The 22,520-nt window shown below is 40.4% G+C and overlaps 1 protein-coding gene across 1 annotated transcript in view; it reads left to right on the forward strand.

Annotated features, from left to right (window-relative positions):
• Positions 1 to 22,520, forward strand: part of LOC131429943 (protein serrate) — a 128,810-nt gene that overhangs the window by 85,722 nt on the left and 20,568 nt on the right. Inside the window, exons 8-12 of the mRNA XM_058594483.1 lie at positions 5,529 to 5,662; positions 10,175 to 10,708; positions 15,862 to 15,975; positions 16,047 to 16,271; positions 16,615 to 16,742. Of these exons, the coding sequence (XP_058450466.1) occupies positions 5,529 to 5,662; positions 10,175 to 10,708; positions 15,862 to 15,975; positions 16,047 to 16,271; positions 16,615 to 16,742 (1,135 nt within the window). The remainder of the gene's footprint in view (positions 1 to 5,528; positions 5,663 to 10,174; positions 10,709 to 15,861; positions 15,976 to 16,046; positions 16,272 to 16,614; positions 16,743 to 22,520) is intronic.

The following is a 22,520-nucleotide window of genomic DNA, read 5'->3' on the forward strand; positions in this document are numbered from 1 at the left end:
TTTTAAAATTCACTCTGGCGCATTAGATGCGTGAATTTTTGCTACCCAACATCACTGTCACTCTTTGGATTTGAATAGCTTTCGAGTAAACTGAACAAAACATGTAAACCGAGACATACGTGATGGTGTAGCTAATCTTATGTTTTTTATTCAGCTGAATCTTTTAAAGTTTCTTCTCATCCTGGTTACTTTTTCTGCAAAACTTAAATTTCTTTCACTGAAGATCGAAAAATGCAGTTAGCAATTTACCTTAGTCACGGAAGAGGTTCCTTCACGAAAGTGAACTGCTCGCTGAAATGATTTAATAGAAGACTCAAAACTGAATACCAGGAAGAGTTCTTCGTGTAGTATTTTCAATTTGTGGTATTATTTATATAAAACAACTGTCAAAATATAAGAAACACAAGACAAACATGTTCGTCCCAAGAAAATTCTTTAAATACAGCCTGTCAATACATGAGTAATCGTAGCGCAATCGGAAAATAATTATTTTCACCTTCGGACCACTGTGCACCGGTTGAAACTGTTGCAGTAGCAACCGACCACGATCTGCCGAGAGTGCAGATAATTCAATTAATTCCAACTGATTCCAAAGTTGGATCGGACGGCTCCGAAGCAGCGATCGCCAAGGACGCCTACTTCATGTGATGGTGTGTGAAAGTACGATTGGAATTTGGTTTCTTTGGGATCCCGTCCGAGACATTTTAAAGCTACTAGAAGATTACTATCAATCAATTTAAGAAGTGTCAATCGTGGATTTGGACTGATTGGACCACTTCCCTGGGACTGAAGTTGAGAGGCGAGATGATGATGATGATGATGAGTAGCAGCTTCGGTAGCCGCCGCTCTAGTGCTCGGTTCCAATTTCGACTTCTTAATTGACATCCCGCTAAGCAGCAACTGAAACTGTCACCTCGCAAGAGCACCATGCGCGGCTAGACTCTTAATTTAGTGAGCAAGCACTGGATGTCTAAAAACGACATGATTACGTCCATTCGTCCGGGCAATCAGCGTACACGTGAGATCACAATCTCCTGGCTTTCTGTGTCTTAGGTCTGGTCGTCTTAGGCCAGTCGGAGTCGCACGCGGTGGCAAAACTAGGATTTCAAGCATCATAATTATCGCTTCCCATAAATCAAGAGCACGCAGCTCCTTTACGTTTCGAGGTGCGCTCTGGCGCGGGCGCAGTCCTTTCACGACATAATTAATTAATTTAATGAATTGAAAATTTGAGTTATTTCGAGTTCATTAGTGGTTAGGTGAAGTCTGTCTGTTCAGAAATAGCCTATCGGGAGCATTTTGTTTGGCTGACACCTGAGTTATTGTCGTTTAGATTTTTTCCTTCTTCTCGCGCATGAAACATGTCAATCATTATTCGCGCGATTTTGCGACCGGATCTTCTCTGATTAATAGTCAACTCAGGGAGATAAGTTTGACGGAAATTAGGTAGTCAAATTTCCACCTAATTCCGGCACGAACCGAACCGATGAATTTCTCCACAAATTGTAAAGCCTTGTCCTATTATGCAGGCTTGTTGGCTCTTCGGCATGGCAGACGCCCGCTGTCGCCATTAGAAACAGTTAGGTCTTCACAGTCTCACGTTTTAGTGATGTTTTAAACTTCTGACCAGCTGTGAACTTTGCTCCAAAAGCTGCAGGGAAAAAACAAGCCTTCGAGTTCCGGACCTCTTTTCGCGACGGTAATTCCAACTGTACGGTATTCCTGCCGGCCCGTCTCCCTGATCCTCTTTCCGAGAGCAAGACAACGGAACATTTTGTATAGAATCTTAATTAATCGGAAAATTTAAATTGCCCACAGTCGGTAGGCTGGATAGTGGCGTGCCTCCCACTAGACAGACCCAGCTTCAATTGAAACCGAAACACAAAACACAGAAATCGGGTTGCAACAACCATATTTCATTTGTTCACCTCATTGTACGGGTGTTGTGCGCTTTCCTTGCCTTCCTTTGCGCGACGGTCGATTCTTCGTGTGGCAAAACTGTGGCATTCTGTGGTCTCTCGGGGGAGGGGGATCCAATCGCTAAATTGCAATCTCCCGTCTTGCCCGTCGCTCCGGTGCCGAGAAAAAGTAGTCACAATTAAAATCACGCAGTTAATTAAAAGAAACACCAAATAGGCTACAATATCGATCCGTTTGAATCACACCGGGGTCTCCTCTTCTTTCTCTCTAGAGGACCCGAGCGCACGGGGACGAGGTCTGTTGACGTTGGTCCTTAATACCGCTGCAGGAAGCGAGAAAATTGATCGTGTTACAGGCACAAACAAGCGAAATACCTTAATTATTTTATCGGGCCTGGCTCCCGATGTTGTTCTGAACTCTTCCATGGGTTTGCAAGAAGAGTGAGACAGAGAAAGAGAAAAAAATCGAGGTGAGGTGACTTATGGCGACACCTCGTGTTCGATTCAGAGCGATCAGAGCGCACTGCTTCTGCTGCAGAGGTCATGTGAATGCTGCTAATTGTGAAAGCGAAACTCAACTGGATGATAAATGAAGCGTTTTCGTTCGTTTGGTTTTGCGCTATCGCAACCTGAAAGGTCTTTAAAACCATCCGAGACAAACTATTTTAATTGTCTTTTAAAAGAATTCTTTACTTTCAGTTCGCAAGCTGTCGCAGTTCCTTACCATCACTATCTTAATAGCCGGTTTGCCCAATGTCTAGCGTCTAGCAGCGCTAATTAACGAGTTGAGTGTGCATAACGTGTATGGTTCGGCTCGGTACATCCAGTTCACCAGATTTGCATAGACTTTCCCGGGTCAAGATGCATTATTCATTCGCTCGTAGTGCCGATCTACCGTCGAAGACGAATTCGTACAGCCGGCAAACGGCGTTGGCAATCAATGAAAAAAGAATTAATTGCTAAATTGGCTAGATTCTGACACGTCCCTAGCACTCCACGGAGTCATCAGTTCCACCCGGAGCCAGACCTTGGAAACCAACGCACGTAGCATAACATTGTTTCAATTTAATTCGTTCTGAAAAGAAGCTCTCACTTACCGTCGATCGTGGCCGCATGTATGTGTGCGTCTGACCCCAACAGCATAAACCCCGCATCGGAGTTTTCCTACGTCGAACCACTTCCAGGCACCCCAATCACAGAAGTTGCCGTTCCACCACCGCACCACATCTCCCGAGTTTATTATTAGTTAAGGTCATTATCGTTGTGTTGTTTTTTTTTTCTTTTCAAGTTCTATTGCTATTACTTTGATTTTGAAGACCGTGCTTCTCACACTCTTGTTGTTATTTTTGGTGCGCTCATCTCGGTTTTTTTGGCGGCAACGAGAACGAAAAAATCCGGTAGAACCTGTTTTTTTTTCTTCCTTCGGCTGGTCCACCATCGATGTCGATCTCTCACACCGCTTTCTTCCGTTCGCTCTTGAACATATCTGCCAAAAGATAGAAGAAGAAGAATTATGCGATGAAACTATGAAGTTTCTATCTATAATAGATTTGATTACCCCTTTGTAATTCACTATTAATTTTCAATTAGTTGCTTCGGATCCCGCGTGGAATTTGCACCTACCTTCCCGTTTTTCCGTTGTCCGTCCGAGATCCGCAACGCCACTGATTTTCGAACAGATCGATGACACTTGACCGCCAGGGGGAAAATACTGTTATTGTTTACGCAAACAGAAACGTACCGCGTCGGCACTCGAACTAGCCGAAGTCAAACATGTTTATTTTGAAACCAGCCAAGGCATGCTGTGTTCGTCGCGGTCAAACGCAGGTACAAACGCAAATAGTCAAACAAACCGAAGACGGGAGGGCCCTTTTTGGAAGTTTGGCTGACTGGTTGCTCCTGCTGACGGTTGCCAGCGGTTGACATTCAACATGACATTTGACACAATAGCGAAGCAGTGCAACTACCGCGACGGGCGGAGCAAGGCAATAAATCTCCAGCAGATTCACTCGACTTCGGAACCGATTCGAAACACAATGAGCTCGAACAATTGTGAAATAAATTTATGGTTTATCAAATTGTCATCAAATTACTACCATTTCGCTGACTTCGCGTCGTGCCTAGCTAAGGCCGTTTGTTGTTGTCGAAATAGGAAATAAGAAACTGAGATTTAATCGCTCGTGGAATAGCTTTCTTGGTTGTTGGTTTTTTGTACCGGCGACACAGAATTTAATAATAAATAAACACTTAATCATACATAATTGAACGAGTAAAACATTGTTAAAATATTTTAATTCCGCAATAAATCTCTAACTGTCTGTTCGCGCAGGCAACGGCAATCCGAGATCCATTCGTTTCACGACAGCTTCAGTGAGGAAAAGAAAAACAAACAAATGTTGTTGTTTGTGTTTGATCAAGGCTTTCTTTTTCGCCGGTGGTTTCTCGCCTGGAACTCGATTGGCCCGCTGGAATCATTGTTCCGTAGATTGTTTCGACTTCGAAATGGGTCAATTGGATTTGTTCGTGTGATTCGTTAATCATTATCGGCTTCGGTCGATCTATAAGGCGGCTAAACCAACACGAATCACCGTCCACCACTGTTCAATTTTCCTTTCCCTTTTTGTCACCTAATCAAATCAAAACAAAACAGCACAGCACAACGGGTTTTGGTTTGACATTTGCCGCGTTGTCACGAGTTTAATTTTAATGGCCGCGCTGAATGGCATCCTGAATCGGTATCAAAACCGAATCTCGGCAAGAAGCGACCGCGTGTAGCCGAAGCCTGCTACGATGCGGTCAATATTTGACGAGTCATTACCATTCGAAAAGGGCGTTCGGTGATCTTTTGTTTGCCGGCGAAATGGGCTGGCACCCCTTCTTCTGCTCGGTGGTTTGGTACGCGCCTGACAGTCTTGTCTTGATTCGGTAAACAATAGAACGCCGCGGTTTGAGCGTTCTTCTTTGTTTTTAGCTGATCGCCGCCGACTTGGCCGCTTTTGTGTGTGAGTGTGTGTTGATATCGCACTGGACAGACAAAAATTTTCATAAATTCTTCCCACGCTTCGAAAGCTCGTTCTGATTTTTTTCGTTGTTGTTTTATCATACCCAGCCACTGTACATTCCTGAGATTGTCAGACTGCGAGAACAGGAATTTGTCGTTCGGAAAGTGAATTCGACAATCAATGGGTCCAAATGACGATTTGAATACAGGCGATTTGAACTTTGGCAACGAAACATCCTCAGTCTAATTAGCAGAAAAAATCAAGGATAGTGGAAAAGAAACTTAGTAAACATAAAATGTACCGAACAGTTGCGTAGCAGAGATTCCGATCTTCGATTTCCATATTATTTGGCATCGCAAACCGGTCGTGGTCGTGGTAGACAAACAGAAGTCCGCGCGTCCGCGCACCGAAGAAAAGCAAATGTCGCGGCCTTTCCGATTGTTTACCGTAGGCAACTGACCGCATCCGACACTTGAGTGCTTCACCTTGTCACTCATTAGACCCGACCCGCGCACGGCACTTTCCAACACTTGACCACTTGACGGCTTGACGACTTTGTATGAGTAACCTAACCTAACAATTTTTGTTTCTTCTTTTTCCATTCCAGATGTCGTCCCGGTTGGCGGGGGCCTCTCTGCAACGAGTGTATGGTCTATCCGGGCTGTCGCCATGGTTACTGCAATGGCAGCGCCTGGCAGTGCATCTGTGATACCAACTGGGGAGGAATCCTGTGCGATCAAGGTAAGGAGACGAGCCTCGAACGGTAGATGTCAAACCTAATTGAGCAACAGTGCCGAAACAAAAGCCTAATTACTAATTAACTCGCAAATTAATCAGATTCAGTTTTGGCATAATTAAAAGATAAACTACAACGCTTTGCTGCTGCATTCTCTTTTCTCCTTTTTTTTATTTTTTGGTTTCTTTCACTTCGTTTGCTTCACACTCCGTTCACCCGACTGCATAATTTATTAATCGCAAACTCATTAAGCTACGAAACAAAATTGGATCAATTTGGCTTTTGGATCGATCCATTCGACTGTGGATGACCGGACCATTAAATATCAGATAGGCTGGGCTGCATGTGTGGCAATTAGAGGGGGCCTGCTCCGGTAATCAACGGACGGATTCAACGAACAATCGAACCGCACATAATCAGAAATGAAAAGTTGGAGCGAAATTGAGTAGATTAGCAATCCGTTTAAAATTTACTTTCGCAGTAAATCGAGTTCATTTGGCAACCACAATTAGGTATTTTTTCTGACTTCTGTGAGGTGCCTAATCAAAGAAATGTCGGAAAGAGAGGGGAATCGATGATTTAATGGCTATATCAAAACAACAGGGGCATCATCGCAGCAACCCTTCGTACATTACAACAACCCTACCACTTTTCGTCATCATGTCACCCGGAGGGTCAACGCCTGCTACGATTTCGATATTCTGTATCAATTACAAGGTGAATAAATCACAACCCGGCGCCCGCATTTCAACTGTCACAATCCTTTTGTTGCCTTTGTTATTTTGCTGCGTATGGCGATTATGGCTTTTATTGTTTTTTTTTTTCGTTACATCTGCGCCTTTTCGGCGGCGATGCCATCGATCACCAAACGGTGATCACCTTAATACAGGCAATCAACCCAAAATATAATGGCTCACGTGTGGAGGAAACACAGCAGATGATTACGATCGACTGATCGCCTTTTGCGCTGCACTGCGCTTCGTGTTCGATGATGGACCTACCTTATGCAATGGCAGGCAAAATTAACTAATTATCGGTGCTAATCAGAGTGTGTGAGTCAGTGAAGTAAGTCAAGTTTTGAGGGGGCGATGAGGCTGGATTGATTGCGATTATAAAATGTTTAAACTTCGATTCGACACGGTACATCCGGTGAAATTGATTGCCTTCGTGAGGAACGCCTGCGAAGGTTAATTTGATGATCCGGCTGCGAGAGGTGCGATTCATGACAAAAAAAAATAATGCACCGGAGTCGTGAAGTAGATTGAAAATGTGCTGCTTAAAATACGATGATAATTAGAATCCGAGGGAAAATAATTAATTAAATTGTGAATTGTGAAAAAATAAGCTTGTAAATGACAAAATATTGTGACTAGCAGTTTCTCGCGTTTCGAAGCCGAAACATGTGGCCGAACGTTGTCGTGATGGAATATTACGAAATACAGGTGCCATATTTTGGCAGTTTTTCCTTCAGTCGAACTAGAACAAAATAGTTCTTTGATATGCTCTAAAACTAAAGGGTTCCATGCATACGACACTGGTCTTACAAGCCAGTTGTCGTATGTTCGAACCCCGACCTGGAAGGATTCTTAGTATCAGTAGGATCGTATCTGTCTGCGAAATCTGTTGAAACAGAAGGTCAAATTTCACAAAAGGAATGTAATACCAAGGCTTTGCTTTACCTTCTCTAGTAGTTTGTTGAATGAGGCCAAACGTTGTCGTGATGAGAAATTACGGAATTACGATACCACATTTTTGCTTTGAATTAATTGGACGGGTTATGTAGTAATTTCCATGTTTTACTTGAGTACAAGACTCAAATCTCAAAACATCGAGGAATTGTTTCATTATTTATTGGGAGTACTAATTAATTCAGTCTTTTTTTTTTTAGGTCAAAAATGCATTTACTTCAAAATAAAAACAAATTCAAAGATTATTCAAAGTATCTTCCATCGCTAGTTACTACCTTGCTTGTCTCTCAGGCAATTTTCAAATTCTATCTCGAAAAACTGTTTCGTCTTTTGACGCGATCCAAGTTTGAGACTAATTTTAGAAAGTAGTAATTCGTGCACAGTGAGAAAAAAACCAGAAAACCCGCAAAGAAATCGTGAACCATGGAAAAAGGCAACAAACAAGAGGTTTTCTTATGTAAAAAAAATCCAACAAATTCAATGGAATGGTTTTTAATGACCGCACGAATCGCCATCCAGCTTGCTTTACCCCAAATGCTCAGCAGTTTTAGGGTTTTCTGTAGTATTTGTTCTGTAACTTGAAAGGTCTACTGAAATAGCTTGATTTTATGTAAAAATGTCAGCAGAATCGAATGGAAGAACCTACACTGGCCGCACGAAACGTTTTGATGACTATTTTACCGAGATTTAAGGACGATTGACAATAATATATCATGAAATAGAGTATTTTTTACATAAGATAAGCTAGATTTAGCAAACTTCTAATAAGTTTCACTGAGATTTAAGGACGATTTACAATAAGATATCATGAAATAGTGGAATTGGGGTAAAATAGCCACCAAAACGTTTCGTGCGGCCAGTCTAGGTTCTTCCATTCGATTCTCCAGACTTTTTTACATAAGATAAGCTAGATTTAGCAAACTGCAAGAAGGTTTAACCATGATTTTAGGACGATTTACAGCTAGGATCTCATGAAATGGAGGAATTGGGGTAAAATAGCCACCAAAACTGTAACTTTTCAAGTTACATAGCGAATGTTATAGGGAACCTCAAAACTGCTGCACATTTGGGGTAAAACAAGCAGGATTGCGATTCGTGCGGCCATTGTAAACCATTCCATTGAATTTCTTGGACAATTTTTACATAAGAAACGCTTTAGTTTGTTGACCTATCTCAATTAGTTCATGAGTTACATAATTCTTTGCGGGTTTCCATAGATTTTTTCCCACTGTGCGATGGCGGGATGAGTGTTGCCAAATATTTTTTCACGACTTTTGCGACATGAGGCCAAGCGTTGTCATGCAGGAGAATAACTTTATCATGTTTTTTTTTGTAGTATTCTGGCCGTTCTTTTTGTAATGCACGGCTCAAACGCATCAATTGCAGACTGTACCGATCGTCCGTTATAGTATCGCCTGATTGTAGCTGCTTCGAACCATGAATATTCGACTTTGGTGTTGATGTTGAGGTCGACGGCAACAATTGACCGGGCAAGGCGTAGTATTTTTTTCTTCTTGGGTTATCATAGAAAATCCAGTTTTCATCTCCAGTAACAATTCGATGTAAAAAACCCTTTATTGGTTACCTTTGAATCAGCTGCTCGCAAGTGAAAAATCCTATTTCAATGTCTCTCGGTTTCAGTTCATAAGGCATCCAACTGCCTTCCTTTTGAATCATCGCCATGGATTTTAATCGTACAGAAACTGCTTTTTGAATCACTTTCAATGATTTTGCAAGCGCCTCTTAAGTTTGACTGGAATCTTCATCGAGTAATACCTTGAACTGTTTGTCTTCAAAATTTTTTGGTTGTTCAGAGCGAAGCCTATCTTCAACGTTGCAACTCCGTTCTTGAAACGTCGAAACCATTTCCCTACATGATTTATCAGTTGGAGCGCATTATCACCATAAACATCCACAAGCATTTTTCTTCCAATTAAAACAGAAAACTAAAACTTCCCGCAAATGCTGCTTAGTGACAGCACAAAATATAAGGTTTTGTTTCTAAAAAAAACTCGATGAAATATGTTTGTTTATTTGGGAGCAGGGAAAAGTCCTCTGGAGCTGAAATTTACAATCTCTCTCTCCAGCAGGCATAAAACCTCCTCATTTTTTTATATCAACAGATTTGATATGAACAGAATATTATTGTCAAACATGCCATTTTTTAAAACAACATTTTTCGAAATAGTTGTCAGCTAAATTTAGGAGACAATTTAAGTACCTGTTGCGTTGAATTTAGCAGTTGAATAATAGTGAACCGTTTCAAATCTAGAAAAACTCATAAAATGTCAATAAAAAAAATAAAACCGAACATTCGTTCCTCTACCGGAGCATCCTCTCGAAACATTCTCACTAACATTGCCGGAGCAGACGGTCCCGCACAGAAAGCAACAGTTGCGCGCACAGCCTACTGCCACTCCGACCACTTCAAACACTGTCACCGACGAACGGTTATTACACGCATATGCTGCAGCAACTAATTCAATTAGGGCTACGCCACGCAAAAAGGGGTGCAGTGAGGTGTAGTCCGTGCGCACTCACACGGTATGAATAGAGAATCAAATTAACCCAAAATCCCGGGGAGTTGTTATTCTACACTGCGGCCAAATAGGAAATCTGAAGGGTTCTTCCGGTGAAGCACTCTTCACCACATGATAGCACTAATCATAATCGCACTTGTTTTCGTTTAATCGCGTGCCAGCCGGAAGAATGGCTAGGGTTTAGCATTCGGCCACGTTTTCTATTTCTATTACATACAAACTGAACAAGTGTCTTCCCAACCATTAACCAACTGTTGCCGAATTTTTTTCTTTCTATCTCTCCCTTCAGATCTCAACTACTGTGGCACCCATGAGCCCTGCATGCACGGTGGAACCTGTGAGAACACGGCACCGGACCAGTACCGGTGCACCTGTGCCGATGGGTTGTCCGGAACGCGATGCGAAATCGTCGAACATCCGTGCGCTCCTCAGCCATGTAAAAACGGTGGCACTTGTGCGCTAACCGGAAGCTACGGTGGCGGCGGAAGTGGTATCGATCGGGACAAACTGGACTCCAGCACGACCCCGTCTATCATCGTTCGGCGCGGTATGCGAGGAATGAGTTCTATGGGAAAACCGTTCGGCAGAAGTAACAGTGCCAGTCAGGGAGCAGCAGCCATAGCGGCCCTATCCGGAACTGCCAACGGTGGCGTAGAAGGAGGAGGAGGAGGAGGAAGTGGACCAGGAAATGGTTTGGGATCAACGGGAGCAGGAATGGGCAGTGAATCCAAGGAAGCGTTGAAACATATTTCGCCACCACAGCCGCTTAAGGATTTCGTCTGTACCTGCTCACCCGGATGGACCGGACCGACCTGCGAGATAAGTAAGTATTGGTTTTGTCCGGTGAACTGTAGTCTAATTATTCCATTAACAAAAAAAAACGGATTGACTTGCGAAGAATAGAGCAACTTGCACAATAGAAACGAAGAAACCATCAACTTCTAAAGGCACACACGCTTATTATTTAATCGTTTTTGATTATTGTTTAAACATTACTGACTTCCTCTATAGTTGGCGAGCTTCAGTCAGTCGGGATTGGGGCATGACTTGAAAGAACCGTGGCTAAATTCCTTAACAAACGAATATTTTCGTTAGTTTCTCCGTGATTTGCTCTCTAGTTCAGTCGAAGAGAAAAAAAAACTACAACAACTACTACCACTACTACGTAGACATAGACGAGCAAGAATAAAGTGGATTTATTAGAGATTTCATGGCTTGCTTGGTTTGGGTGAGCGATAGATTCGTCGTTTTTTTCTTTCTGGCCTGCCTTTCGCTCCTCGCTGCTTTCCGATCGTGATTAGCTGCGCGGATGGAGAAAGCAAAACGAGAGATAATTGTAAACTTTCTTTCACCATTGACCAAATCTAATCGAATCAAGGTGGGAGGAGGAACTGACTGGCTGTTGTTGTTGTAGTTGGGAGCAGCAGAAGCCACCAGCAAGCAGGGTTCGGGATTCTAAACGGGCATGGGAGAGGAAAACACACAGCAGGCAGGGTAATTAGCCTTGGGCTTCTTTTGAAATCAGTCCAAGTAAGCGGTGAACGATTGTCAAATTGTCGACGGTGACGGCGTCCGGTGAACTTTTAACCAGTCAGTTATTGGAATGAAAAAGGTGATAAATGATGTTGTTAGTGGATTAATTGCCGGCGTTTAGGTTTTTTTTTAAATACTTCTATAAGTTAGTAGCGGAACGGAAAAGAAAAATCTTTCAACTTTTGCGATTATTCTGTGACTAAAGCAAAGCATGCTTTGATGACAGAAGAATGAGTAATGGGTTGAAAAGCTTTACGCGGGTGAAAAATGGATGGGAAGATTAGGTTAAAAACAGATCGAAATTTGAGGAATAAGAACTTCCAGTTTTGATTGAAAAATTTATTTATTCATGTTCACGTCCCAATATTCATCTCAATCATAAGGAAGTAACCTCAAAAATCGGATTTTGCCTACGAAACCACTTTAATTATTATAAATTTCTGCTTAATTCGCTTTACTTAACCTTAGAAATTGAAATGAAAATTTAGTGAACAAATATTTCATTCGGTATGTATTGATTAAAAAGACAAAGACTCTGTTATAATTCAGGCTGGTTGATTCTCATGATTCAGATCTTAGTGTCAATAGGATCGTAGTACTAGCCATGCAATGATTCTATACGCTAAGAATCGACTGTGAAGTCTGTTAAAACCTTATGGTTAAATTCTACAAAAGGAATGTAAAACCACCACTTTGCTTTGCTTTGATTGTCATGAACAATGTTATTTTGCAATTAATAGAAGTAACATGAGTGCAGGATTTCGCATGTTTCCCAAACACAGCAAACACAGCAGACACAGCTTTGGAACGGCGCGTTTGAATTGATGTAGCGAAATCTTGCGCTCTTGTTACACTGAGGTCTTCTTTTACGCGGATTTTTAATGCGCTTTTTACGCGGATTTCCGAAGTTAAGCAGTTTTCTTGTTTTGTTTTAGAAATACATGAAACGTCGAGATCATTTAAGTCAATCAACTGACACTTAGATTACACCAGATCTTAACGTTTAATGCATTTTTAAGACATTTGGCATAAAAAATCGATTTCGGAAATTTCAAAATTTTTTTTAATGTCAAAAATAATTTTTTGAGGTTACTTTAGATCTGGATGTTTCATACATTTTTGATTAATTTAGCAAAAAATAGCTTTATTTTTGCAGTTTTTTAAGCGGATTTCCGGGGTTACGCTTTTTTTAGGCGCATTTCCGAAATTATGCGATTTTTACGAGGATCTCTGAAGTTACGCGTTTTTTTTCGGTCCGTATTCCCCGCGTAAAAAGAGACCTCAATGTGTATGATATTCAAGCTGAAAAGAGTATTTTTCGAAACATTTGAATTTGAAAATATTTTCTAAATATTTTGAGAAAACCTTGCACCCTTGCGATGCGAACTGAGATGAAAACAAGGCACAATAAAGTAAATTAAGATCAAAATTCTCAGTCGTCGATTGAACAAGTGAAAAGTTAATATTTCGAATGATGAAGTGGATGGTGGGCGTAATTATGTAAAATAGTGAGCATGTTTTGAGACGAATCAATTATTAAATATTCAGAAACATGACAGACAGTAAAAGTGAAGATGAAAATATTTCAAAAATTGGAAAATGAGTTAATTTTTTATTGAAAAATAAAACGATCGCCGAAGGATTTAAAACTATTTTGTTATTGGGATACAGTTAAAAACCTGAAATAAATATTAAAAGGTGTATTTCATGTTCAAAGTTATAAGATGAAGGGATGAAATGGAATACTTGAAGCCATATTTACGTCATACCGAAATTTAAAATGGCGACTATCATTGAGCTCTGTATTCGAAACGTCGTCTTCGAACTTCAAGCCTGCAGATTTTTCCTGGTGAACTGAATTAGTTTTATGCTCATTATAGTTATAAGTCATACAGAAAACTACATTCTTCCAAGAAAAATGGAACGGAGTGTATCAAATCAATGGATCCAAATTTTTGCTTGAAGTTGGAATGAAAAGTACGGTTTAGAGAAAAACATTTTATTTCAAAATTCGTATATAATTCATGTCTGTTTCTAATAAATGCCATGACTGAGTCTAACTATTTCTCTCTCCCCACTGTTTTGGAACTCATCACAGACGGATTTTTGCTCATACTCTCCATGTTATGCACGAATGCTAGTGTCAAAGGTTGGTTACGGTTTTGCCCGGTCGCGCAAGGACCAGCACTCCGTACAGTTGTAGTACAAACTCCTGGAATAGTTACTTAAAATTTTCTTTTGAATCTAAACTCTGCAAAAAATTTTGCTTCTAAAATTTATATACCTTTCAGTAAAGTGGTCTATGATTTTTAGATAATACACTGATAAGAATGGCGATCTGAATAAATCTTGAGATAAAGTTTCGGGGGCGTTGCATGCCCCCTTACTTACTGAGCTTGATGATACCACGAACATGTAAAATAGGTGTGTTGTTATCGAATTTTAACTTTCGTTCTGCTATACTGGAACTATATTTTTCAATAGTTTTCCAATGTATGCATTATTATAGCTCACTGCTAGTGGTCGATAATTTGTCCTATCCTTTGATGCCACTAGCATGGGTCACCGCATCCCTTTTGTGTACCTTTCCTTTCCATGGTCTGCCTTCATCTGTCACTTTAGTATCCGGATACGATCGAGTTTTGTCAAGTACATTCAAGTCTCTAGATAGGCTGAATTTCAATCCGAGTTTTTATGCGATTTTTCAAAGTTATGCATTTTCTTTGTTTCGTCTTAGAAATGCACGAAATGTCAAGACCTAATGCTATCTCGAAAAAGAACATTGAAATCGACTCTCTAAGACTTTTTTTTTTCGAGATAACACCAGATCTAGACGTGTTATGAATTTTTAAGATAATTGGTAAAAACAATTTTTTTCATTAACTTTGTAGATTTTTATACGAATTTTCTGATGATATTCGGTTTCATTTATGCGAATTTTCAAAGTTGTGCGATTCTCTTGTTTCGTCTTAGAAATGCACGAAACGTTGAGATCTAGTGTTATCTCGAAAAATAAGACGGGTGGGTAATATCACAGACATAACTGGAGGATGTGAACACGAGTAAAACTGAAATTATTCTTTCATACTTCCAAATATAGACAATCGTTCGTATGAGTTGATTGTGTGAATTTTGTGAACTTTACTAATTCACTTCCAGAATTGTATACCAAAGTAAAATTCATTGACAGCAAACATAAACAAGCCCGAAACAAATGAGGGTAAAAAAACATACCGTAAGTCCACTGCACTCAATTACCAAAAAAATGTTCCGTATTTCTCTGTGTCGGTTTTTCACGATACGCTTTGTGCGATGATTCGTTCAATTCATGCGGTTGAAATTTGGCGCGCCCGAATTTGGCACTGAATTCCACCTAAATGCTTGTTCATACTAAACATTTTAGAAATCTTCTATTTTGAGTTACACGAAGTTATCTCTTACTATTGAAAATTTCGTCATAAATTGCTGAACATATTTCCGATTGTATGGAGAAAAAAGATCACGATTAAGTTCTCTCCATTCTTGTATAATGAAGTTTGAAAAGGTGTTCCATAGTAAAGTTAGACGTCATTCACGTCAAAATTTGAAATTCACTCTATGGGACTTCTTTTTTCGAGATAACACCAAATCTCGATGTTTCATGAATTTTCAAGATACTTGTACATGTGACTTTCATTATTTTGGACAAAACCAACAAAAAATGAAAGAACCCCTACTTCGTGAAGATCAATTATTAGATCGAAATCATTTTTATAAATGACAAAACGCCGTTATTAGTGATAAAACAGTTGACTCACTTGATAGTGAAAATGATGCATGAAGAAACAATTTGCGTAGCATTTCTAAACAGCCATAATTGAATTCATCGCTCGCTTAAAACAATTATTTCAAACTTGAATTCCTTATGTAAATAAATCTCTCTTCAACCGAAAAGTTGCGGTATCTGCACACCAGCTGCGATCAATCAGGCTTTACCGGATAGCCACAAAATCTGTAATCTGTAATGCAGCTCAAGCGCACAAATGAATCAATTTTCCTAATATACTCATAACACGCCGTTGTTCGATCCGTGTTCGGCAAACGAAGCAGCGATAATCCTATCGCAGTAAGCCAGGATTTCATCGCCTTAGCACATTTGGCTATTATTCACTCACTCACTGAGTACGGTCGATTCGACGGCAGGCGAACGCGGTTCAATCGAATTCCCTCCGCCCAGGCCCCAGCTTACTACGATCGCAGCTGGAGAATTAGAACTACAACAAAATTGATGACCATGGCAAGCTGCGTTCGGTTTCGAGCTTGAGCAGATGTATTAGAGCCGGCTAGTTTTGAATCCCGTCACTAGAGCTGTTGCGGTGTTCCCCCCCCCCCCCCTGTTGTGTTCGAAAACCTCAAACTGTCACAACAGACAGAATGATTGGATTGTTTCGTTCTTCTTTGCAGACATTGACGAATGTGCCGAGGGACCGTGTCAGAATGGTGGCACCTGTATCGACATGGTCGGACGGTTCCGTTGCGAGTGTCCACCCCAGTGGACGGGCGAAACGTGCAATTTCGGTGAGTGTTCGGTACTTCTACATTTTTGTTTTCATGGTAACCAAATTCTATCCCCGAACTCCCAAAACCAGATGTCGACGAGTGCGAAACCAACGTGGCGTCCGGATTGGGACCCTGCATCAACGCCGAATCCTGCAGGAATCTGCCTGGTTCGTTCCAATGCAGCTGCCTGGAGGGCTGGGGTGGTCCAACGTGTGCACAGAATCTAGACGATTGTGTGGGCAGGTGCAAAAATGGTGCCACCTGTATCGACCTGGTCAACGATTACCACTGCGCCTGCGCAGTTGGCTATACGGGTAAGTTATTCCACCGCAGCCACCCTGTCGCGTTAATCGGCTCCGGTCGATTAATCAAAGTTAGTTTATTACGCGTCAATCCGGTCGTCGTGATCCGCGCGTTTTTCGAATCTAGTCATTAAATGGGTTCACGCACGACCACCGACCGGCACATCGGAACTCGTGCCATCGGCTGTTGAGTTGTAAAACCGCCCCCTAATAGGGTCGTCAGAAAAGATGATCACGCGATTATTCGGATGGATCGATCGGAAAAAAACGAGCCTACCGGGGGGACAATTGAACCAATCAAAGACTAATTTGTGTCTCACTTTTTTTTCTACCTTTCCTTTTCTCATCCGCACAGGTCGTGACTGCAGCACCGATATCAACGAGTGTGTGAACTTTCCGTGCCGCAACGGGGGCGAGTGTGTCGATCTGATCGGCAACTTCAAGTGCATCTGTCCGCTCGGCTACTCCGGGACCCTGTGTGAGGTAAGTTTCCGTAAGACGAAAGAAAAAGGGGGAAAAAGTGGTCGTTATTTAAATACTGCCTAAAAGCCCATTTAGCCCTGATAGTGAAAACATTTTCAACAGTCCAAACATTGAATCTTGGACGCTAGGCCTGACGTTAATGTATTATTAACAGTTATTAATAATTCCTCTTTTTTTCCTTCTCTATCATCTTCGAAACGTGTTTAGATGTATAATCTTTTCATTATGATATGCCTCGGTTCGATCCCCCGAGAAGGGTTCAAGTTGGTGCTCGGGAGTAGCAGCCAGCAGCGTGACCATTAATCTAAATAAATTCATTCCACTTTTCTCAATTCTTTCCTCGCTTTTCGGGTAACATTCAAATGACCAAAAAGAAAAAAAAAGAATCGAACATCAGTGCGAGCGTTCCTCAACGACAAAACCTCAACCACCCGGCCGTGCCAAGCCGGGTGGGAAGTTCGGGAGGAGGTCATCCCGCTCAAACATTCGCCTAATCGCCGCAACAATGAGCTGAAAAGACGCGATTGAAGCAGCGCGCACGCTGACGTCTAAATAAGCTTGCCTTTTCAGTGGTGCGCTTCCAAAAATAAAAAAAAAACTCCGTCGCAATCTGCTTGGGCCGACAGCCAGCCAACAAGCGGAAAAGCTTCTGGCAAGAGGTCTTAGCATGCCTTGATGGGGCAGCTGCAGCAGCAGACAGCAAAACGCATTGAAAGCAGCAGGCGGGGTTCGTTACTTGCGCGGACTCGCACGCATTCAAATCACCGGGCTTGGGCTGGCTTCGGTTTGGATGCGTGGGGGTTCGATAGATTTGCGGTTTGTTTGGCTATGCGACACACACGCACATGTAGCAGGCTGTGACTTTTTACAAATGAGTGGCATTTGCCTAGAGTCAATGTTTGGAGTTGGTAAAACAAGTATTTGAAGCAGTGAAAATATTAAATTATTAGAAGTAGGCAATGCATTTAATGTCATTCATTTATTTTCGAAAATTGAATTTTCTTATTTTAACCATGTTCATTAAAATTACAAGAAGATATACTTTAAAAAAGTTTTGTTTTTACATCATGGGAACAGTTTTCAAACGTCGAATTATAAAAAATCTACATATCTACAAATCTAACATATCTTCTCATGAAATTTCAGGATTGTACTCATGATTGATACTATGAAAATTTTAATGCAAGATGAGTTATTGTTCATGATATCAATCATTTTTCTCATAAAATTATGAATAATAAGTCATGATTGACATGTTTCATGAATTCATGGTTTTTAATCATGGCACCGGCAATGGGTTTTGTGATTTCTTGGTTTTTGGAGTTCTGCTCTATTAGATTTTTTGTATTCATTGGCTTCAAAACGCTAGGACAATCGTTTTTTAACGATTTATTAATTTCAGTTCATTTGACGTAAAGTCGCCATAACTAAGTTCAGTTTTTGCAATGACTGATGGAAACATGTATTGGAGAAGCCATACCGATTTTTCAAGATCTTGGAATATATTATTATAGGAAAAAAGGGACCCTCGAACCTTTCAATGTTATGATTGTTTGGAGACTAATAAACTTTCGAATTCTTGTACTGTTCAATCGTCACATTTTTTTTCGCTCTTTGGCATTTGTACTCTTAGACACTAGATTTTGAATCTGGAGAAGCCCAGCGAACAACTATAACTTGGTTAAAGCCGGGTATCAATAAACGATATAAAAAATGAATCTAGAGAACTACATGACGCTTGGATTCTTAGACTCTGTACGGTTTGATCTTGATTATTTTACTTTTAGGCTCTTGTGTTCTTGAAAATTTGGACTAATAGACTCCTAAATTTTTCCATTCTTTAATGCCATGACTGTCGATTTATTATTTTCTTTGATTATAGATCCTAGCCCTCTTGGAATTTCGAATCTTGAGAATTATTGGATTACTGGCCTTTTGAACTGCTGGACTGTTGTATTCTTGGAAAGATTTTGGAAATCTCGGAATTTTAGTTCCATGGATTCAACGAACTCAAGACATTTCCACTCGAAGATTGAGTTTTGAGCCACAGTTGACAATGTGACTTGGGGCTTTTGTTCTTTTTGATTCCTTATTTTTTTTAGAGTTTTGATCTCTTGTTGAATTCTTAGACTCTTGGTTTCATAGACTCAAGGGCTCTTGATTTTTACATCTGGATATTGTGTTCTTTAGCATTTGAGCTCTCCAACGTTTGCACCCCAGGAATAGAAAATTCTTACACTGTGACTCTTAAATTCTAAATGCTGGAACTCCAAGTAATTTTGAAAAAGCCATAAATAATAATAAAAAAGACACAAAAAAAACTTTAAAGATCGAATTCTTGAGATTCTGAACATTTGATTTGATGGAAATCCTCGAGTTTGGAGCTCTTTGGTTTTGGAACTCTTGAATTTACTAGCTTCAAGCTTTTCTTTTCAACTCTAGATACTTGAACTGCCGGTATCTAGAATTGTTGTCTGAAATTTATCAACACTTGGAAGCCAAGATTCTCCCAATCTTGAATTCACTCGCGCTTTGCAATTATTAGGTTCTAACATTCCTTGGGATCTTACACTATTTGGTTTTGTGATTATCAGAATCTAGAATTTTCAAACTTCCAAGCGAGCCTTCCTGAGTTCTAAGAATTTCGAAATCAGGAATTTATTAGCTCTCAATTTACAGACGACATTATTCTACAAGCGATACAATTCATAATTACTTAACTCGTCAAATGACGCAATATACCATTTGTACAGAATTTTACAGGCTCCGAGTGTAATTTGTACTTGACTTGGATTTATATGTATCAATTATTCATTAACCAGATATGTGCTTCCGTGGCTCAGTCGAATAAATGGTGTCCTTCGTGATGTAATGTTTCTCGGTTCAAGTCGCGCTGTTGCCATCGATCTTTTGTTATTTATTTCATACGATTTCAAGCCATGTAATTTCCAAATCACATAATTTCACATGTTTTTGAATATAAATTTGTGTGAAATACGACGCTCCATTTATAAGCATCTTATGAGATGTACAATCACAAGTTTTTTTTCTAGACTGCTGAGTTCTAGTACTTTATAATTTTTAGATTGTCGAACTACTAATTTTCTTAATTCGTTTGAACTCTGCGCTTCGTAAACCCTTGAATTTTAGAATGCTAAAACTCTTAGTCCTTGCAGTACTAAGAGGCTTGGATTTTCTAACTTACCAGAACTAAAGAAGGTATAAATACAATAGTCCGGTAGTTCAAAAATTCAAAAATTGAATGAGGTGGCACGTTTTCCAAATTTTTTTTTAGATTTGTGCCTTCCAAGAGTTCGAAAGGCCCACGAATTCCGAATTGGATCAAGATCATTTCGCCAAAACCCATTTCACCGAAAGCCGTTTCGCCGAAAGGATCATTTCTCCGAATGGCATTTCGCTGAATGTCATTTCACCGAAAGGGTCATTTCGCCGAACGACATTACGCCGAAAGGGTAATTTCGCCAAGTGTCATTTTGCCGAATGCCATCCCCATATCTCCGAATTGCATTTCGCCGAATGTCATTTCATCGAATGCTATTTCACCAAAAACCATTTCACCGAAAGGATGATTTCTCCGGATGGCATTTCGCCGAATGTCATTTCATCGAAAAGGTCATTTTACCGAACGACATTTCGCCGAAAGGGTCATTTCACCGAATCGGAAAATTGTCCTAATATCGCATAGGAATTGATTTGAAATGAAGACAAATGAAAGAAAAAAGTGTTTACACCCGTTTTGTTGATCTACAATCGAACTAATTCTTTTTGATGAGTAGCCAGAATTTGAAGTTTTATAAATAATAATGTGATGAATTCGAAACTACTCTTTCGGCGAAATGTTTCTTTCGGAAAAATGATCCATTCGGTGAAATGACACATTCGGCGAAATGGCCAGCTTCTCCTACAATTCTATTGACACAACGAGTCCTCCCAGGTGAGGCCACGGCGCGAACTTAGAAGAACCGTCTAGTGAGACCATCGCTCAATGCAATCAACAGCCAACCGGGGTGAATCTAAAAGTTTCTATGAATTTAAGAATCCAATAGTTATGGAGTTACAGGCTTCAAGAATCTAAGACCTTAATAGTATCTTAAAGCACTTGAAATGTTGGACTTTTGATTCAAGATCGAAAAACCAAAACGTGAAAACATCATACTCCAAGGTAGCAGAGTCCTGTATATTTCGAGTTCAAGTATCTAAAAACCAACCAAGTACAAGTGCAACACTGCTGAAACTCAAAATCCCGAAGTCTGAGAATTGAAGTGTAACAGATATTCCCTGACTCTTCAAATCCATTAGTAAAAAAAACTTTTGAGATCAATAGGCCTTGGATTTCATGGTCCAGTATCTCAAGAATCCAATAGTTCAAGTTCGGCCGGGTGGTTTAGGGTAAACGAAAGCAAAGCTTTAACAGTTCAAGTCATCGAATGCCCAAAAGTTCAAGACCCCATGATACTTGAAAATCATGAACTCAAAAGTCAAGATCCTCTTGGAATCCGAGAGTGCAAGAGACGTTGAATCCTGGAGTCTGAGAATCCAAGCGTACAAGAATCCAGGAGTTTAAAAGTCCGGAATCGAATATCCCTTGAATTCAAGAGTCCAAGAGTTCAAGTGTCATAGACTGCAACAATCTAAGAGTTCACCGGCTCAAATGTTAAAGATTTAAGAAAACCAAAAAATCCAAGAGCACATGAGCAAAAAAGACTACGAATACTAGAATCCAACAACTGAAGACTCTCAGAGTACTAGAACTCAATTACTGAGGAGTCAAGAATTCGGAGGCGCAGGTGTTCTGAAATTCAAGAATCCGGGAATCCAAAAAAGTATCTTAGAATTGAACAAATTTTCAGTGGATCAAACAGGTTGAAGCTTCATAGTCTGAAAGAAACTGGGAATTCAAGAGTACGAGAGTTTCAGAGTTGAATAAAACAATAGATTGACGGTCCAAGACTACAAGAGAATCAAACGTCAAGGCCCCGAGAGTCGTTAGACATCAAACTCCAAAAGAACAAAGTTCACTAGCTAAGCGTCATGCAGTCCAAGACACTTCGAATTCAATGTGCTAATGTTTTTCTTTAAACAAGAAATATTCACAGACCATCAGCAATATTTTGGCTGCAGATTTCAACAGTCTCCCTAAACAACTGAAACCGAATTTTCAGCAGATCAAGAATCGAACTTCTAATGACTTCTAATGTGAGAGTGAAGAAATAGTACCAACCTATCCTAGATCGATAGAACTAGTGTAGAACTCTTCATGAAAAGCTTCGTTAATCACCCAATTGTTAATTGTCCACACGTCCCAATGTCGGCACAAAACGTCTACAATTTGTCACGTTAGCGTTTATCGAGAAAGGAAAAAAAAACGTTTGTTCCGATCCGGACAATACAACTTTGTAACGAACAAACAAAAAGTGACAAATTCACGTAACTGTCCGCGTGTTCATTATCATGTACCGACGACGAATGGTCCATCAGCATCCCATAGCACCAGCGTTGGGATGCGAGGGTAAAGTGGACCGTAGAGCTCGATCCTCTCAACAGTGAGAAACTGGCTGCTAACAGAAATACTCGGCGTTTATTGTTTTAGAAAGAAGTTTGTATTCGACTTGATAAGCCGAAAACAAATTTTGTTCGTTCAAATAACTACAAAACATCAACGATCCGAGGTGGCTTCCACGGGTGAATGCAACCATTCAATAGATTTTCACGAGATTTCAACTAATTTCCTAGCTGCGAAAAATACACACCATTCAG

The sequence above is a fragment of the Malaya genurostris genome, chromosome 1, assembly GCF_030247185.1.
Source record: "Malaya genurostris strain Urasoe2022 chromosome 1, Malgen_1.1, whole genome shotgun sequence".
NCBI classification, from domain to species: domain Eukaryota; kingdom Metazoa; phylum Arthropoda; class Insecta; order Diptera; family Culicidae; genus Malaya; species Malaya genurostris.